The following is a 21273-nucleotide window of genomic DNA, read 5'->3' on the forward strand; positions in this document are numbered from 1 at the left end:
CCGGAAAATGGTTAGTTATTAATAAACGGATGGACGAACGGACTGAAAGACAAACAGACAGCCAGACAGATCCTTCCATTTTTTCATTCGGACGTACGAAACCCTAAAAATCACAGAAGACAGGTATTTTATTTTCGGAAATTCCACTTTTGTTTCACGGGCGCTCAAAAGGACTTATTTCCATTTATAAAACGAAATGGAAATACCTAAAGCACATTCAACGGATAAAGAACAAAAAAGGCTTTCATACCGGCTTTTTGGTGTTGACTGTTTGTACGTGCCACGCGGCAAAATAATATATGTAACTATAATATGAATATATCACAAAATCTCGTTTTACTTGGTAAAAGCTATCATCTCTCGATATGAAATACATTTTTAGGGTTCCGTACCTCAAAAGAAATAACGGAACCCTTATAGGATCACTTCGTTGTCTGTTTGTCTGTCTATCCGTCGTGTCTGTCAAGAAACCTATAGGGTACTTCCCGTTGACCTAGAATCATGAAAGGCAGGTAGGTAGGTCTTATAGCACAAGTACGGGAATAAATCTGAAAACCGCGAATTTGTGGTTATAACATTATAAAAAATTAAAACGTGTTTCAATTTTCAACGTAAGATAACTATACCAAGTGGGGTATCATATGAAACGGCTTTACCTGTACATTCTAAAACAGATTTTTATTTATTTCTACGTATAATAGTTTTTGATTTATCGTGCAAAATGTTGGTAAAATACCCGGAACCCTCAGTGCGCGAGTCTGACTCGCAACTTGGCAGGTTTTTTACACTAGGCATACTATGTTTATTGCTTCGTTTGTTTAAGGGTTAACTTTGTGCAAATCACAACATTAACCACTATAGTAAATAATAATTAATAGATTTAAAGTCAAATTATGAGGATATTTTAATACTAAGAGATTCGATTACAGATAAAAACACTAAACGAATCTAAAACAAATACTTTAACGAATTAACGCGTAAAATAAAAATTTACATTAGTAAATTTGTCGTAAGTCAATCACGCAAGCTACTTCCGTAAGTAAAACTTACAGGTGTAAGTAATTGCGAATTCAACAAAAATCTATAATATCTAGTTGCAAATCAAATCATAAGATAGGATGACTATAACTAAAAACGATAGGGTTTCAAAGCATCGTTCACTCTGTTTCGAATTTTTGATGAGACTAGAGCTTGCAAGTTTTTAAAATATGATGACATACATTGTCATCAAATTTTACTTGACTTGATCCCTTGATTGATTGATTGCCCTTGACTATGATCTCTAAGTGATGATGTAATCGGATAGAAGAACCTAGAATGAGTACGAAACGTTTATTATATCCTCATCCCTAAACTTCCTTCGGGCATTGTTACAAAGAGATCGGGGGCAAACTAAATCTCCTTGGGGCACATCTTTAGAGCGTTAACTAGGCACGGCTGTATTCCAACAAGTTAGACTAAGCCAATGTAGCTAAAATAAAAATTCTAAATTCCCGAACTGAGCCAATTCTGAATCGAACCTGAGAATGTACATATGCTAACTTTTTTTTTTCTCTCGTCTGGCTTTACAAAGATTAGCCAATGTCAAGTTTGTAGTTATTTACAAGTTAGGGAAACTATATAAGTATGGTCTTCGTCTGTGCCGGCGCTCGCCGACATACGCGCGGCGCCCCTTTAGAGCGCTTTCCAGTCAGTTCCAGCATGGTTACAGCACCAAAAAACACCAGTGAAACACAAAAACCGGCCACTTTCAACAAAAAAAAAAAAACACTCCAAAAAGGCGCGCCAACAAACGCTAACACAGACGAAGTCCTGCTATATAACTTAACACTCAAACATTAAAACATTGTAAAATAAAGCAGTAACATACTTTTGAAATCCGACACGTATTAGGACAAATCAAATTGAAGGATTTTTCTATCTAGAATTCTAGAACACCATTAAATTACGACGCCGCAAATATTCTACATGGACAAAAAGGGCGCACCGAGTTTCAAATGTATGTTTCCATCTTAAGTTTTGGTATACACTGATCGATTTCTGCCGCACGGCAAATGTCGTACGGCGAAAGTTAGTCTGCTTAGGCATTTTCGGATGAATTATTACTCTGCAGCCTAGTCGAATTGCTTTTTGTACGGTCCGTGCACAGAAAATCGATCCCTGTATGCCCGCATTAAATATAAATAAAGGGTAACGTTACCTCCAGAGACGTTTTCTAATGTGAAAGCATTGAACTTCCACATGACCGACTGTTTCAGGATGCACTGTAAAGAAGCAAAATAGTCATTTATTTTGTCTAACTATTAAAAGGGTCGCCCTACATTTATCGCGTAAATCCGGAGTCAACCACAACGTATATCTACGCTATCTATAGCTATCTTGCTCAACGACTTTATTGCTCAGCACCAAGAATTAGACGTTTTTAACATAAGTATCTATGAATTCAGCAAACTTTGTACATATTGTAGCCTCTGACTCAGTATGCGATTTGGCGTTGCTGTAAGCAAACTGAGGTATTATTTAATAAATCAATAAAAATCTACTGATACTTAGATGACGTGCCGTACGAACAAAACCGATGTGTTTGCGTGAACCTAACATCATGAATAAATCATCTAAACTGGAAACTCTGCTGTTATGAATGGCACACATCGTATTCAAAAGACGGACTGGACTAGTCGCTTAAAGTGAATGACAATAATCAACATGGCTCTTGTTATCATGTCAATACGAGCCGCAGCGACACTAAAAAATGATTCGCTTTATCTCTTTCATACGACTAACAGGATATTTTGAACATCCAATAAATATCGATCTCCCTGGCGCAGTGGCAAGCACTGTAGACTTTTCAGTGGGAGGGTTCGATTCCCGGCAGGGGTTTGGAATTTCTAAATCTCTGGTCTGGTCTGGTGGGAGGCTTCGGCCGTGGCTGGTTAGCACCCTACCGGCAAAGCCGTGCCGCCAAGCGATTTAGTGAATTCAAATTCAAATTATTTTTATTCAATTAAACTTTTACAAGTGCTTTTGAATCGTCAAAATAATCTACCACTGATTTGGAATGCTGTCCTACCGAGAAGAACCAGCAAGAAACTCGGCGGTTGCTCTTTTCAAATTACAATTTACAATAATATGCCATACTGTATACAAGCAATTGCAGCGCCGTGTATTGCTGGAGCGAATCAAATCCAAGCTTTTTTGTCATTTACAGTGATCCGGTACGATGCCGCGTGGAAACCAAAGAGGTATGGGTTTAACAAAAACTGCCATACCCCTTGCAGGTTAGCCCGCTTCCATCTTAGACTGCATCATAACTTACCACCAAATGGGATTGCAGTCAAGGGTTAACCTGTATCAAAAAAAAAGCAGCCTAACCCGATCCTAGTTAAGGATGTTTGTTTCACATACAAATTATCGATTCAGTCATGGTTATCACCAGTCATAAATGTAGAGCGACTTCGATACAAAGATACATCCGCTTCGAAAGTTGAAAATTAAACCGAAAGGCGACGTGATAGCGTAGTGCCAGTAGTTACCATAAAGGTGGACTCTGAGGTAGTTACGCGATCGCGACGCGATTATAACGTACATTGTTATACGCGACGTATAACAATGTATGAAGAGTATTTGTAGCTACGGATTTCGGTCGAGCGTGACACTAGGTCGCGTGTCACCGTCGCGTAGCTAAAACTAACTTTAAAATGTGCCTTGAGCGTGACAAAGCAATTCCCAGGAAGGATTTTAAGTTACCCGAGATTCGAGCGCAACAAGCGCCAGTGCCAATATTCACAGTAACAGCTTTTTTTCAACTTTCGAAGCGCATGTTATCGTAACAAAACCCTAAGTGTAATTTTTCAGAATCGTTAATCGTTACGTTATTAACCCCCGACCCAAAAAGAGGGGTGTTATAAGTTTGACTTGTGTATCTGTGTATCTGTTTGTCTGTGTATCTGTGTATCTGTGTATCTGTCTGTGGCATCGTAGCGCCTAAACGAATGAAACGATTTTAATTTAGTTTCTTTTGTTTGAAAGGTGGCTTGATCGGGAGTGTTCTTAGCTATAATCTAAAAAAAATGGTTCAGCCGTTTAAGAGTTATCAGCTCTTTTCTAGTTTTTTGTAGAAAAGAAGGTTAGATAACCCTTAGGTTCATAATATTCAAGTGTCAATTGACAAATGTCAAGCTGTCAAGATGGACGTTGCCTAGATATACATAATTATTTATTTGAAAATGATTTGTCGGGGGTGTTGAAAATTTGTTTCAACTTTCGAAGCGCATGTTATCGTAACAAAACCCTAAGTGTAATTTTTCAGAATCGTTAATCGTTACGTTATACGATATTTGTTCATGGTAAATGACAGATTAACCGCAATGACCTTTATTAATAGGGATGATGACTATTAGTCAAATCAGCGACTTTTTATCGAATTTTTAGTAAGGGAACTTAGTATGACATTCACAGATGTGACTTCATACACATTTGACACATTTTTTCGTTAAATCGTCAATCTTTACGAAATATAACTGTCATTTTGCATGATGGGTTCCCAACGCGTAACACCAAAACGAGTAACAGTGTGACTCGTTGGGAATGTTTTGCTTGGCACATGTCTTTCACCGAACTTGTATACCTAAGTCCATTTCAGTGCTTACCTAACGTTAGCAGTGCTCACGCTAGCCTGAAAAGTTACACTAAGGCCTATGCATACAATACAAGTACTAAGAGTGATTAAATTACATATAAAATTCGCGTAGCCGGAACATAATTTCGCACAGAACATACCACATAAATAACATACAGTGGAAACTTTTGTTTTTACACTAGCATGCGTTCGTGTGTGTAGTAAACAGTCGTCGTATGTGTGCGTAGGTACAATATTATAATGTTATGATAGTCTTCAGGGAGGAATTTATTATGTGGATATTATTATGGAGACAGTGTAAGCGGTTAAGTGTGACTCATAATACAGCCAGAAGTTGGCAAAGCTCGTTTCAAAATGAATTTTAATGTAACATTTTCAATAAATAATTGTGATTTGTTAACGTTTATTATAGTTCGATGCCGTCGTATCAGTTAAAGATGTGTAAGTGTCCTTGCACACGGCGTCGATTTCACGTGCAATTGAAACGCATCAGACGCAACTAACGCACTACAAACGCGATAGGTAAGTAAAGTAAAGTAAAATATTCTTTTTTGTACACCAACAAGACATAGTCACACTAATATTATAAAGGCGAAAGTTTGTATGTGTGTGTGTGTGTGTGTGTGTGTGTGTGTGTGTGTGTGTGTGTGTGTGTGTGTGTGTGTGTGTGTGTGTGTCTGTGTGTGTGTGTGTGTGTGTGTGTATGTTTGTTACTCCTTCACGCAAAAACTACTGGACGGATTTGGCTGAAATTTGGAATGGAGATAGATAATATCCTGGATTAGCACATAGGCTACTTTTTATCCCAGAAAATCAACGAGTTCCCACGGGATTTCAAAAAACCTAAATCCACGCGGGCGAAGTCGCGGGCATCGGCTAGTAATATATAAATAACATTATAGATTTATGTACAAAAGGCGGCTTTATCGCTAAAATAGCGATCTCTTCCAGGCAACCTTAGGGTGAGGAGATAATAAAAATTAAAGAAAGTGGAAGGGGTGTACTAATAAAATAAAGTAAATAAACATAATTTATATATATAAAATTTAAAATAAATAATTAAGGTGTAGAATTTTACGCCAAATATGATGATGCTTTGAAGCTTTGAAGGCGTCTTTTATCGAGATGTATTTAAAGTACTAAGTTAGTAGTTAGTGCTATAGATTAATTACTCAGGATTTTTTATTTAGGTACCTACTATGACTCATTTTCAAAAATACCATATTTTAATTTGACTTAATTTCACCTACATATTGGCTTAAATTGAAATTGCCGCTCTTTTCTTCCAATGAAATCTATTGACCAAAGATTTAGCAGCTGCGTTCAAAACAAAATGTATTCCATATTTTAAATTACTTTTTTTATGAAATTCTGCGCGTGTTTTTTATACTTAATTTATAGTAAAGTTACGTGACTATACTGCAGCCTTATAATATGACAGGTTCGTGGCCATGTTAGCTCACTCTGGCCATGTGATAACGTTGTTTATGAACCTTTGTTAATAGGTATATACGCAACATACGGGCGCGCGGATGCTTCATGCATACAAACAAATGCCATTTGAATTTGTGGTGAGTGCCAAAGCGACACGGGCAAAGGCCGGTGTAATGACCATCAATGGCGACGCAACACGCCTAAACTAACGTTTTCCTTTTTTGTGACATTGTTCTTAAAAGTAATACCTACTCATTGTACCTACAAAACACTAAGATGAGTACATCAAAGACCCATTTGCGTGTAACATGTCCTTAAGGTGGAAGCGACGGGCCTGCCCGCGAAATTCAAATTTAATTTGGTTTTTCGCAATTTGTGAACTAATACGACAACGTAGGCTTATGGTATTTTAATAGCGACAATGGCAGTATCATCCTCACAGGTTTATATAAAAATCTTAACTTGAAAGAGTCCAGTTTAAGAAATTAATTCAAGTATCGACTATTCTCACAAATTAGTCGATACTAGAATTAATTTCTTAAACTGGATTTCTTTCGCGGGCAGCCCGTCTCATGCCCCTTAATGCGAATAGTACATTACGAGACAAACCGCAAGCAACGCATTTTTCAGTACCATCCTGGCATAGTCCCAAATAAAAAAAAATTTATTATTAAAAAAAATATATAAAAAAAAAATTTAGTATTTATTTCTATTACAATTTTTAGGTATTCTGTGACATCAATTTACTTTTCCTTGCATTTAAATAATAAGTAACACTGTAAAAATATATCTACTACTGAAAATTGCGCGCCATTGCATGGCAGATGGTAATTGGACTTTAATAATTTTAAGACCAATTGTACATACAATTTTGCAATCTATATACTAATAAATAAAATTGAAGTGTCTGTCTGTAATTCCGAAATAACTACCTCATATTGAGCTCATATGATTATTTGAACTGTACCATAACAGACTCAAACGTTTTTAATTATTTGTCTGTCAGTTTGTCTGTTTGAACGGGCTAGTCTTCGGAGTGGTTGAACCGTGTTTAAGTTTTTTATGGAAACGGTTGTAAAATAAACTTCATAGTGTCTACTTGTGTACATGTAATAGTGTGTAGAGAGTAGACTCAAAAATTATCTATTAAAGGGCCCATTTTTTAATCGACAAATAACTTTTGGTTGAGGAATAAGTAAGTTTGTATATGAAATATGTCAAGACGTCAAATTTATTCCTCAGATAAAAGTTATTTAACCATTGAAAAAGCGGCCCTTATAGTGTTTATACTTTACAAATTACATATAAGTACGAGTAAAAACTGTGTAAAACATAGGTTATCGATTTATTGACGTACGTGTAGAGGTAACATGAATACATATTTAATTCATTTCTCGAATAAATTAAAAAATCTCTGTTACAAAAAAAAAGGGGGGGGGGGGGGAATGTTTCAATTGAGTTTTTCGCAGTAAGCGCTTCCTCGATACAAAAAAAAAAAACAATCGCAACGTTATATGAGGCTTAACGACTTACGTTAACAAAAACAAAGCAGGGTTACGCGTCAGTCAGATCGCCACTTGCCTGCACTTGTCCAAGATGCAGGTCGTCCAGCAGGGCCGCCTCTTGGCAGAGGGACCTGGTGAGGAGGCGCTTTTTCCGCCGCTTGTGCATCGTTAGGAATCGGCCCGTGCAAACGCGCCGTGTCATTTGGAATTCGGTGACTACTGCCTCCGTCACTAGCACTTGTATGTCTTGTACTGCAAAGAAGAGAAACATTTATCATTTATCATCCTCATACTTTTGGAATAGAATAGAATTAGATTTATTAGTTGACCCAACACATAACTCAAAATTGAAAAAACCCCAAAATAAAAACCTCTATAAGAAAACTAGAAAAGAGCTGATAACTTTCAAACGACTGAACCGATTTTCTTCGATTATAGCTAAGACCACTCTCGATCAAGAAAACAAAACAAAAAAAAACAAAATTAAAATCAGTTCATTCGTTTAGGAGCTATGATGCCACAGATAGATACACAGATACACACGTCAAACTTATAACACTTAAACAGTATATAAATATATTATGTGTCGTGCCAACGAAACAGCCCGAACTCATCTGAATATAAGGTGTTTAAGCCATAGTCGGCCACACTGGCCCAGTACGAATTGGCTGACGTCGCACACTTTTGAGAACATTATGTCTTCACAATGTTCTCTCAGACAGACTCTCAGACATGCAGGTATCCTCGCGATGTTTTCCTTCAACGTTAAAGCAAGTGATATTTAATTACTTAAAAAGACTAGCTTCGAAAAGCCTGACCGGGAACAAACCCCCGACCTCTCGAATAAGAGGCCGACATTATAACCATTAGGTTATCACCACTTTAGAAAGACATACGAGTATTATGAATAAACTCGCTGAACTAGGTTTTGCTCGGATGAACGTTATGAAGAAAACCTATAAGCACAAGTTTATAGACCCAGCGGTTTGAGCTGTATGTTGATAGTGGTACTGATTTAGCTCTAAACCTTTAGAGTATGTATTTGCATCTTTTTCTTACTAATGTAATAAGAAAAGGACAGGCAAATCTTGTTTAATTTAGAGCTAAAGTAGAGTAAAATTAATATTCCGTCCTTTTTAAGCAATATTAAAAAGTAAAAGATGCAGATACCCTAAATTTAGTTTAAAGAAAGACAACAGAATCAGCGCCTATATGTTTAAATGTACTCAGAGCATAGATTTAGAAAATAACATTTCAAAAAACTATGTGTTTATCTATGTATTATTCTTTCTCTTGCCCTTGCCCCATTTCATTTGAGGTCAGGACTCCTTATACGTAAGGAGTCCTGACCTCAAATACCTAGGAATACTGCCTTGGGTTGTCATTTACGACATTGGACTACTATTGACCGGGGTCTTTCACTCCCTGGTGGTATGGTAGGTAGATGGCCATAAGCATACAACGCGGGGAGTAAGCGTGGTCTACGCGTCGTACACTTTTTAACCCCCGACCCAAAAAGAGGGGTGTTATAAGTTTGACGTGTGTATCTGTGTATCTGTGTATCTGTGTATCTGTCTGTGGCATCGTAGCGCCTAAACGAATGAACCGATTTTAATTTAGTTTTTTTTTTGTTTGAAAGGTGGCTTGATCGAGAGTGTTCCGATGAGAGAGATAACCGTTAGGTTCTTAATATTATGTCAATTGACAAATGTCAAGCTGTCAAGATGGACGTTGCCTAAATACATAATTATTTATTTGAAAATGATGTTTTGGAAAACTCAAATACTTTGGATCGTCGGGGGTGTTATAAATTTTTAATTTACACTTGTTTTAATTAAATGCTGAAAATCCCAAAGGAACACAATATAAAACTTATATTCCCATGAGTTATTGTGCGAAGAATTTTAACATGCGCCAATAAAGTAGAGCCATTAGCACGGTAACTGTTGGACACAATGAGCGATCCCACGATAACGATACTTTAATTTATCAATGCCAGTGCTTCCAATCGATATACACAATAAAATGGCTTTATTTCAATAAAGCTACCTAATATTAAACATTAATATATTAACAGGGCTCTCTCCGTCACTCGCTTCACACAATCGTAGTTCCAATTTCATTTGAATATTAAGCAACAACAGCAAGAAATTTTGCAGACATAATATTCTAGAAACTAATATCTGTGTCTGTGGTGTTTTAGATTTTTCTAAAAATATGCAATTTTAAAATTACAGGGGCTTAAAGATTTGTATGTAAATTTTTAAGATCGCGTAACTTTGAAACCGAATATTTTAACAGAAATCTGGAAAACCACAGACATAGATATTAGTTTCTAGAATATGTCTGCAAAATTTCATGGACTTTGGTTGCTTAATATTCAAATGAAATTGGAACTAGGTTTGTATGAAGCGAGTGACGGAGAGACCCCTCTTAATGATTTCATTATGTTTGACAACAAAGCTTGTGTCCAAAAGCTCTATTAATTTGAACAGATTTTATCACTATTATTGAACAGTTATAAATATATTCGTAGATATTTTTGACTGAATATAGGTATCATTGAAATAAATGTATGGAATGGCTAATCCGGACAAATATTGTGTTATCATCGATATCAGATAATTAGAATGAGATAGAGAAAAAGAGAGAGAGTAAGATAACGAGGTGCTCGATGCTCTAAGAGATGTTCTATAAAGTAGTCAGAAATTAAAATTATTATGATACTGGAGATCAAGTTACTAGCAAAATCGAGTTGCAGCCTGCAAAGTCTTTTGTACGAGTCTACTGCATAGTACCTTCTACTACATTGAATGCGTTGGCACACAGTACATGGAAAAAATCTTCTCAAGAAAGAAAGCAAAGAAACTACTCAAGGACACAAAGGGCGGTCTTATTGCTAAGAGCTATCCTTACAGATAAACTTCGGAGAAAAGAGTTAGCTGACTAGCTTTAGTTTGATATCTCACAAAAGAAGAAGAATCTCACAAGATTCAAAAGAACTTGTAAAAGTCTAATTGAATAAAAATATTTTGAATTTGAATTTGAATTCACAACGTTGATAGAATTCAAACGTCAAAACACTTGAGCTATAAAGGAAATTAGACCTTAGCAATCTTTTTAAAGCTCAAGTTCAAACCTTATGAAATTAAAATCGATGGTACTGAGTTTTTGACTTTAAATCAAGAAACTTCAGGTTCATTTTACTCTGACATTATTGTGTTTCGACGCTCGAATTCTAATACGGCATTGGTGTGATGTAAAATCTTATACCAGCCAAGACCGCGGGATTGTGCAAAACACAAAAAAAAATACTAGCATTTTAAGGTTAGACATTAAAACGAAATCAGACAACCACGCAGCCTTGTTCGTTCTACATCTAGAGTGTTTTAGTGATCAAAATCCGAACAAAAGCAAAATTTAATAAGATTGATTTTCAGTTTTAGGCACTTCTAAGGATGGATCAATTTATTTAGGCGAAGGTTTTTTGACCAAGGCCTTTCAACATATCATGGGGATTGCCTGGGCAAATTTGCCACAGGTGACGTGGATGTTTCAGCTTTTGACAAGGCGCAACGCGCACCGGCCGAGATGAGTGAACCCGAGCGCGGCATCTTTCATGTTAACCATTAAAACTAAGATTTATTTACATCGCCATAGTAATATTAACATAATAAAAGGAAGTGCGGCGCGCCGCGCCATAATAAGGGCGCGGCGCGCCGCCTTCCTTTAGTTGCCTTCCGTGTTTCGATATTCGTAGATAGTACCAATTCCGACTGTAGTGGCTATGTCTAAGTCCATAAAATTGAATTTAAATTGTTACCAAAAGATCAGGCTCCACTCTTCTTCTCTTTAGGTCCCGAAGCCGCTGAGACATTTCATTCAGACTTTTTCTATACTAATAAATAAAATTGGAGTGTCTGTCTGTAATTTCGAAATAACTACCTCATATTAAGCTCATATGGTTATTTGAACGATACCATAACTGAATCACACGTTTTTAAAATTTTTGTCTGTCTGTCTGTCTGTCTGTCTGTCTGTCTGTCTGTCTGTCTGTCTGTCTGTCTGTTTGAAAAGGCTAATCTTTGGAACGGCTGAACCGATTTTGACGGGACTTTCACAGGCAAGTAGAGGATTGACCAGGGCGTAAAATAGGCTACTTTTTTAACCGACTTTTAAAAAGGGAGTTGTGTTTTTCTACCTATGTACACCGAAATCTCCGAGATTTCTGAACCGATTTGCGTCATTTCTTTTTTAATCGATAGAGGAACTTTGCGACATTGTTTCATAAAAAATTTGGAGTCCAACTCCTCAATCCTGATGCTGCAGGGGATCTGACCAATCCACGCGGGCGAAGCTGCGGGCATCAGCTAGTCTGAAATAAAAATAGCGAGCGAATGAGCAAACGGGTCACCTGATGTTGAGTGATTACCGCCGCCCATGAACATTTGCAGTACCAGAGGAACCACAAATGCGTTGCCAGCCTTTCAGGAATTTGTTGGTCCGCCCCTTGAATAACCCCATGTTGAAATCTAATGGAAACACCGCAGGAGGGAGTTGATTCACAGTTTGTATGTGCGTGGAAAAATGGATCTGGCACAACGGGCGGTCGAGGTGCACCAGTCACCCAGGTGCCTATATAATATTTTATACATTACATTTATAATATTTTAATAAAACCTATCGTGGGTGATTTCCATTAAAATATAATTCCATTATAAGTGTAGATCGTTACGGCTATACTCACGTAAGTCGACGTAAGCCCGACTAGTTTCGAACCCATGGGGTCCTTTTTCATCTCAAACTCTTCTATACTTTTATAATATTTTCACAATCAGTTCCAAGGTATTGCCTTTTCCTGATGACTTGTGATACAGCTTTATCTGGCATAGCTGTTTATCACACACTGTTTACTGATCGTTGATAAAAGGCCAGTAAAAGCTTGTAAAAATTGTACCTACATACTAGTGTCACCTATACATATCTATCTGAACAACAGTTATCTGATCGTGTATAACTAGTTACGAGATAGTTATTAAGTAGATATAATATGGTAGTAAAGTGTTTAGGCATTTTTTTTAATCTAAAAGGCCGAAAAGTAAGTCTTCCAAGTACGCGTCACATGTTACGAAACATTATCACTTTCCATTAGGCGTGATTGTGGTCATAATTATGTATTTAATGAAATGAAAAAGTAAATCCGATACGGAAATATTCATTAACTTAAATCACTGAACAGAAGAAAGAAGTGTATCGCCGCGCAGAGGTACATACTCGTACGTATACAATTTTCTTGACGTTTCCTTGGAAGCTAAAGATTATGTTTTTTCGAATTAAGAGGATCGTCTTGTAAATTTTCATACACTTTTTGTATGATAACATTTTTTCCTTGTAAATGTAGTCCAATTTTTATACTTTTTAGAAATGTTGTAGATATAATAAAGAAATATACGACGTAGATCGCTCCTTTATCATCTCCAAACGTAATTTTAAGCGTACACGCCGGGTATCCTCTAGTCCTAAATAATAGAAATAATAAGTCTTGAATACTGCAAAAAATAATATGATTGAAAGGCCATTCACGTTTTAATACAATCGACACAACAAAGTGGACTGAAGGTTAGGTCAGTTCGATTGGCCGTCTCTTGAACCCTGCTGCGATAATTGAATGAATATTGATTCCTATTATGGCGCTGCCTGTTATCATTTGAAATAGATAAAAGGATGATGGCAGAAAAAAGAAAATCATCAGCTCGCATGTCAGAAGTCCATGATAGAAGTCTTGGATAACAAGTGTAAATTAAAAATTTATAACACCCCCGACAAGTGAAGGTTACAGTAACTAGAAAAGAGCTGATAACTTTCAAACGGCTGAACCAATTTTCTTGGATTATAGCTAAGAACACTCTCGATCAAACTTCTTCCTTCTTTCAAACAAAAAAAAACTAAATTAAAGTCGGTTCATTAGTTTAGGAGCTACGATGCCACAGACAGATACACGGATACACAGATACACATGTCAAACTTATAACACCCCTCTTTGTTTGCTGTCAAACAAATCGCTTTCGCTTATGTTTTAAGGTAAGACCGCACTGGGCGGAACTGCGCTGCAGCGGAGCGACACGACACTATTTGGTGAAGTTCGGTATACCGCACTAGAACTGCAGGGGCGCTACAGTTTTGTCCGTTAGTTGGCCGGCAACCACTAAAGGCGATGGATGATATTGAGGACGTGGTCATAGTGTCACTACTTTGCGAGGAAGAAGAAAGCCTAACGCAATCAAGAAATTTTGTAAATCATAGAGCTCTGGATAGTTACTAACTAATAAAATTAACTTTTCTTCGTTCATTTTACAAAACAAATTTCACGTCCGAGACGTTATGACTTGTATGAAATATGAGGTAAAGTGTCGCGGACGCGCTGCTTCCTGTAGCGCACTTAGCGGCAACGGAACTGCACGTCGCGACATCGTGCGTCAGTTTTGCTTAGTTGCCCAACTTTGTCGCGCAGTGTCGCGCAGCGCGGTTCCGCTGACGCGTAGTGCGATATGTCTAGTACATTTACTTCGAAACAATATTTTGAAGTGCAGTATCGCGTCGCTCCGCTGCCGTGCAGTTCCGCCCAGTGCGGTCTTACCTTTATAGTCAAAAGGCAAACCCCGCCGACCCTAGAGCAAAGATGTCGTCCAAGCAGTTTGTTTTCATTTGTGGAGAGCATCGATATCCCAGGCGGAGAATCAGCAATGTACAGTGCATATTATGTCGGTACAGTCAGAATCAGTAACTTGTTACTGACAGTACAGGTACAGTATAGGTTCTATAGGTACGTCTACGTTTACGTGAAAGAAAAAGGATAGATACTAAAGGATATAATAATGCGACTAATTCTGTTGTAAAAGACTAAATGATATGTTTAAATCTATAGAGGGAGAGCCAGCGAGTGCCAGACTTACGTTATTTTATAAAAGCTGAAAGTTTCTCTTCGTATTGTCCCCAACACAGGGAGGAACGATCAGCGAAAGTTTAGATTATGGTGGCTTTGGGAGACAACAGGTAACAAAGGTGTAAAAAATCTTACGTCAAAGTATAAAGACTACTTTTTTATATTTTCTTCAGAATAGAATTATAAATCACGTCATGCATTGGCCAGACTGCATCGTGGCAGTTTAAAACACTTGTTTTAAACATTTGTTTAAACCACTGCCAATTTTGATTAAAAGATGCGAGGGTGCGCGTTCCAGGATAATATAATCAAAAATATGATATCAACATACGATACGAGGAAGGTTTAATCAAAAATTAATAAAAAGAAGTCCTAGTTTTAGTAAGAAACGTAAATAGATTATCTACTGATGCTGCGCGCAGATTTAAATTATATCTCAGGTGAGGCTTTTGTTGGGATTTGCTTCACTATATTGTAGAGTAGGGTCCTAGTCTCTTTGAGATTTATGACATCTAGGATAATTTAAACTTACTCCGGTGGGGGAACGAATATAAACGGTAAAGTGTGACTAGGACAGTCTTTGTTAAAAGAAATAACACTTTTCAATTTTTTTTTTTAATTTCATGGTCATTTTGAAATTATAGTTATTTGATTTTACAGCGGGAATAGGAATACACGTTCTGTGATAATTTCAACTATGTACCTTTTATGGTTCACGAGATGCAACCCACTGACAGACAGACGGACGGACGGACAGCGGAGGCTTAATATAGGGTCCCGTTGGCACCCTTCGGGTACGGAACTCAACAAGTAAATCTATTAGCTTCCAGAATGATGTGTTTTCCAACTTGAGTTTCAGCCAATATTCGATTACATAGTTCAAAGTAAACTTTATCTCCGGCTAGGGTGGAACAATAATTCATAGGTAAGTAGCATGTGAAAAATCATGGTCTATCGATTTTTCAGAACTCTCAATTAATTATTTTCAAATACTTAGGAGTATTTAAGCTAGTGAAAACCTATAATTAATTCACCTTGCTGCAATAGGTGAATTAAATCAACAAAGTATAGTAGCGGACTTCGTCTGTGTTGGTGTTAGCTGGCGGGCGTGCTCTGCCTTTTTGGAGTGTTTTTTTTTTTTTTTTGTTAAAACTGACTGGAAAGCGCTCTAAGGGGGTGTCGTGCGTATGTCGGGGAGCGCCGGCACAGATGGGGTCCATACTTGTATAGTTTAACTAACTTGTTACAAATAACTACAAACTTGACATTGGCAAATATTTGTAAAGCCAGACGAGAGAGAAAAAAAAAGTATAGTAGCCGGCAGGACATATTGTACATCGACCTTTAGAAAGAGATTTCGGCTACGTAAAATGTTGTCTCTGTCTTGAATCAAACTAAAAATAAAAGTATCTTTACGGGTATACTTGATGATAATAATTTTGTTATGATTGAGAATATCGGAAAGGAAATTACAAAGCAAAAGAAGTAGGATAACATAGCTTCCAACGGGAGTCTGCTCGAAAGATTTAATATGAAGCCAAACTGTGCGTGAATAAATATTTGCCACTTCCAAGACTTCCCTTCACGGCGCGGCGGTTATTCAACACCGTAGTAACTTGAACAATTGCGCGTATTTCATTAACTTTTTTACAATATTAAATGGATTAACTTTAATAAAAGTGTTCAGCTATTGCTAATTATAAAGGTGAAGTAAAACTTAACTAAAATAGTTATATGAAGTATACTAATAGTTTATAATCATAATGTACCTACATATCATATTACTTTAGGAGATGATATCCTTCATCCGCGTGGATGAAGTCACAGGTTTTTACAAATCTCGTAGGGACTCTATAATTTTTCGGGGTACAAGTGTAAATTAAAAATTTATAACACCCTCAACAAGTGAAGATTACAGTAATATCTAGAAAAGAACTGATAACTTTCAAACGGCTGAACCGATTTTCTTGGATTATAGCTAAGGACACTCTTGATCAAGCCACCTTTCAAACAAAAAAAAAATTTAAATCGGTTCATTAGTTTAGGAGCTACGATGCTACAGACAGATACACAGATACACACGTCAAACTTATAATACCCCACTTTTTGGGTCGGGGGTTAAAAAAGGAGTCTCTGTTCGTTTCCGGCATGCAAGCTACAGCTGCGCCAAATAGATGATGCCTGTGACTTCATTCGCGTGGATTTAGATTATTTTAAAACACCGTGGAAGCGCTTTTATTTGCCGGAATAAAATACCTATGTCCGTTTCCGGGATGCAGCTATCTCTCTATCAAATTTCGTCAAAATCGGTAAAGCAGATGGACCATGTATGTAGGTAATAGACATACACTGTCATATTTATACATTTGTATGAATGTAACGTCACAATCTTTGTAACCCGGGTCACAGCCGAAAATCAACGTCCTGCATTTTATGCGTGTTGGTGCATGTGATGCAAGGCATTAGGTATGCTGAAATGTACATCCATTTAGGGTGGTGTCACAGATGAAAATGTACATTTTTTTTAAAGAATATTACCAATTTTTTATCATGACTAACAGTCCCCTTTCCCCTCCAACTAAGCGTTAAGCTTGTGCTAGGAGTAGGTACGACAATAGTGCAACGGGTGGGATTTGAACCGCCGACCTTTCGGATTTCAGTCCGCTCCTATAACCGTTGAGCTATTGAGGCTTTTAATTTGTATCCTTTGTTTTTATCTGTGACACCAACAACAAATAAATGCATTTTCTTTCTTTGTTTCTTGTATAAATTAATGAAATTTTGTTAAAAAAAACCTACATATTGTTGGCCTTTGAAAAGAGTAACTGGTGAGTTTCTTGCGAGAAAAATTCAAATTAAGTATAACACATGGTCACATATTTATTAGAGCGCTATCTCTTCTACTCGTGCGTTTGTATAGATCTTCTGTCTTACTAATCACCGAGAACGTATTTTGTACGCCATGCCATATAAACGTAACATGTTTATGATATAATATCATCGGGTCCGGCATACAAACATTAAATCTGTACTACCTACCCGCCTCCAGAAATTTAATAAAATTATGCATCGATAAATAAGTAATATGAACTGAACATACCTCACTGCATAAAAATGTTCAACGAAAAATATGGTATTCCACGGAGAGGAAAGTTATACCTAATTGAAATTCAAATTGAAAATGATTTTTGGAATATTTCGGCAAAGTATTTATTGAACAAAGCGTCGGAGAAGCAGCAATTTTAAATTACTAAAATATAATAGGTATGCACTTTTTTTTTTTAATAAGAATATAAGCCATGTTAAATGACTAATATTCCCCTTTCCTCTCCAACTAAGCGTCAGGCTTGTGCTAGGAGTAGGTACGACAATTGTGCAACGGGCGGGGGCGGGGTGCAACTTTCACAGAAACAACAGAATACCTATACCAAAATCAAGATCAAAATATGAAATGTTGAAAAATAGGAATAAGTAATACATATGGATGGATCAAATGGAAAGAATGACAAGTGTAAATAAAAAATTTATAACACCCCCTACAAGTGAAGGTTACAGTAACTAGAAAAGAGCTGATAACTTTCAAACGGCTGAACCGATTTTCTTGGACTATTCCGCGCCTACAATCCAAAGTATCTGAGTTTTCCAAAACATCATTTTCAAATAAATAATTATGTATCTAGGCAATGTCCATCTTGACAGCTTGACATTTGTCAATTGACATAATATTATGAACCTAACGGTTATCTAACCTTCTTTTCTACAAGAAAACTAGAAAAGAGCTGATAACTCTTAAACGGCTGGACCAATTTTTTTGGATTATAGCTAAGAACACTCTCGATCAAGCCACCTTTCAAACAAAAAAAAAACTAAATTAAAATCGGTTCATTCGTTTAGGCGCTACGATGCCACAGACAGATACACACGTCAAACTTATAACACCCCTCTTTTTGGGTCGGGGGTTAAAAATCACATATTTATGTCAAGAATGTTTTATGAACTGCATTTTTAAAATTCTAATATACTTTATACAAAGTACCTACTTTTGAAATGCCAAATGAGTCTACCATTGATTCGAAAAGCCTTTGCTACCGAGAAGAACCCTACTAACTAAAGGCTTCAAGGATGATGATGTAAATGACACATTTGCCTGTACGGAAAGAATTGAGAATTTTTACCAAATCCAATTTCGGGAATTCCCAGAACCAAGATGCAGTTATAAAGTATGAGAGCATACGTAAACATGATAAAATATGCAAACTAGCGTCTAGACGTCTGATACTGAGAGCTCTCGGCTTCCTCGTGAAAACTGAAATAACGGTGATAAAGTTGAACGTGGTTCGTGCCGATCGGTTTTGCCGATTAAGTTATTACCAGTGATTTGAAAACGATTACAATTCTAATCCTTACTAATATCATAAATGCGAAAGTATGCCTGTCTGTCCGTCTGTTATTTTTAACGGTCCTTTAACCTCCTTATACCGGCGCGTTGCACTATGGAATATAGCCATACAACGCCAGATCAAAAATCGTTTTCACAATGTCGGAAATGGCATATTTTTTTAATTTTATTTATTAGTTAAAGAGTCAAACCAAACTATAGTGTAGAAATTTTGCACTAGTTATGTAAAGTTTTTTTTTTACAAGACCACAAACTTTTTATTTTTACGGACGTCCTTGTTAAGTCTGTTCACTTCGCCACTTTCAAAGTGATTTTAAAGTGAAACTTTGTAGGAATGTATATAAAGTATTATACATTTCTGAAAAGCTTATCTTTTGAAGTTTTTGAACAATCAATAAAATTATAATTTTATGTTAACGTTAACGTCAAAATAATCGTAGACTAAAATAAGGTGAAAAAAAAGTATTTTGTATGTTCATCGAGACTTTTGACAGTTACCCACGTCTCCCCACGCTTTACATTTTATGTTGATTTGTAGCCTAGTTACTCATAAGAAACATTTAATTAAAATTAGCTGCGCATATTTGCGCCTTTTGGAGTAATCGGTAAAAATGTGAGAAAAGTCAGAAAACGGAAAACCGCTATCTATTGCGGTTTAGAATGTAGACTTTTTTAATCAATAATTTGCGGTAGTTTTTGTACTTTACTATCAATAATTTATTTATATTATGGCTTTTATCAGTTTTGCACCCATTTTGCGTGTAACAATTTTAATTAGCAAGATGCACACTACCCTTATTTTTCAAATTATATATAAAGAGTTAATAGATTTATTACTATATAAATATATTATCGTTGCAATTAAACAGACGTTTAATTGTTACAAACATTATATACTTACGGTTTTTGTTAACTCTTTTCAATGCCATGGAGACTGCCAGGATCTATGTGAGCAATTATGCATGGTACTATATGCCATCTTCTGTTCACAAAATATTGATCCATGGCGAAAATATCATAAAGCATTTTGCAGTGCTTCCTATTGGTCAACTTTCAGAAGATGCACAAGAATCCCGTAATAAAGATTATAAAAAATTTCGCCTGCATCATGCTAGAAAATGCTCTCGATCAGCTACAAATGAGGACGTTTTTCATACTCTTCTTTACACTTCAGATCCGTACATAACTAGCATTAGAAAACCGTACAAAAAATCGTGAAAGAACTTGATGAAGAGACACTAGGTCTTTTGAAAGTGAACGAATTAATTTCAGATCCCGAAGTTCCCAAATATAGCATAATATAGAAAATATAGAATATAAAAAAGATAGTATAGTAAGTTAACTATATAACCAAAGTACTTTTACGACAAAAATATATTTAATGTTAATTTTTTTCAAATTATTTCTTTCAGTTATTTGTGTAAGAGTTATGAGTTATAATTTTAATAGTAGAACCTTATATTTTAAGTTTTACTTTTATATTGATTTATATTTTGAAATTGAGAGTAAAATATTTAAGTTTCGTGTGCATTATAAATAGTATTGATAGTTTAAAAAAAAAATTAAGGCAATTTTTGACACTTAGAATTTTATTTAAATTTTTATTATTTTTTACTTGAATAAATTACATTAAAAACACATCACGTTTGAAGCCTTATATACTAATCTATATTTGTGCAAAATTTCACACTATAATCTTAAGTAATAAAAAAGTTGTCGATTTTTGATCCGAAACAGACCTCGATATTCCACAGTGCGTTGGTCTGTTAAGAAATATTTTCTATTCTTTCACAAAAACTATTAAGAATAAGTGCAATAGGCTCTCTGGTAGCTTCATAAATTGTTGTTTGTTTCGTCTGAGTGCAGAGAAAAGATTGTAGAAATAGCGCTTCCGATGGTACATTATGAAAATCGGTCTGTGAGACCGACGCGAGTATACGTGTTATAAATTTTCACGCGGGTGTAGGAAGCAATTTTGACGAAGATTGGTAGTGAGATAACTTGCATCCTGGAAGCAGACAAAGGCTAACTATTCCTCGAAACTTCGTCCACTTGGATTTAGATTATTAAAATCCGTGATTGAACTCTTTGATTTTCCGGGATAAAAGTAATCCGTGACAGGGATGCAAGCTACGTTTGTACCAAATTCGGTAAAACGGATAGACCGTGAAAACCTAGCAGCCATACCCTTTCACAGTTATAAATATTAGTATGGATTATATAACACTAGAGGATGCACGCGACTTCGTCCGCGGGGATTTAGATTTTTATAGATCCAGTGGGAACTGTTTGATTTTCCGGGATAAAAAGTTGCCTATTTCGATTACAGGGACGCAAGCTACTTCGGTAGCAA

The 21273-nt window shown here is 36.3% G+C and overlaps 1 protein-coding gene across 2 annotated transcripts in view; it reads right to left on the reverse strand.

Moving 5' to 3' along the window:
• The window catches only part of LOC123880347 (cGMP-inhibited 3',5'-cyclic phosphodiesterase B-like), a 122165-nt gene that overhangs the window by 76032 nt on the left and 24860 nt on the right, over positions 1–21273 (reverse strand). For both annotated transcript variants that reach the window (XM_045928442.1, XM_045928443.1), the window contains exons 2-3: positions 7655–7830; positions 2201–2264 (exon numbers count right to left, since the gene is read on the reverse strand). In XM_045928442.1, the coding sequence (XP_045784398.1) occupies positions 2201–2264; positions 7655–7780 (190 nt within the window). In that variant the 5' untranslated portion in view covers positions 7781–7830. The remainder of the gene's footprint in view (positions 1–2200; positions 2265–7654; positions 7831–21273) is intronic.

Source organism: Maniola jurtina, chromosome Z (assembly GCF_905333055.1).
Source record: "Maniola jurtina chromosome Z, ilManJurt1.1, whole genome shotgun sequence".
In the NCBI taxonomy this organism is placed as follows: domain Eukaryota; kingdom Metazoa; phylum Arthropoda; class Insecta; order Lepidoptera; family Nymphalidae; genus Maniola; species Maniola jurtina.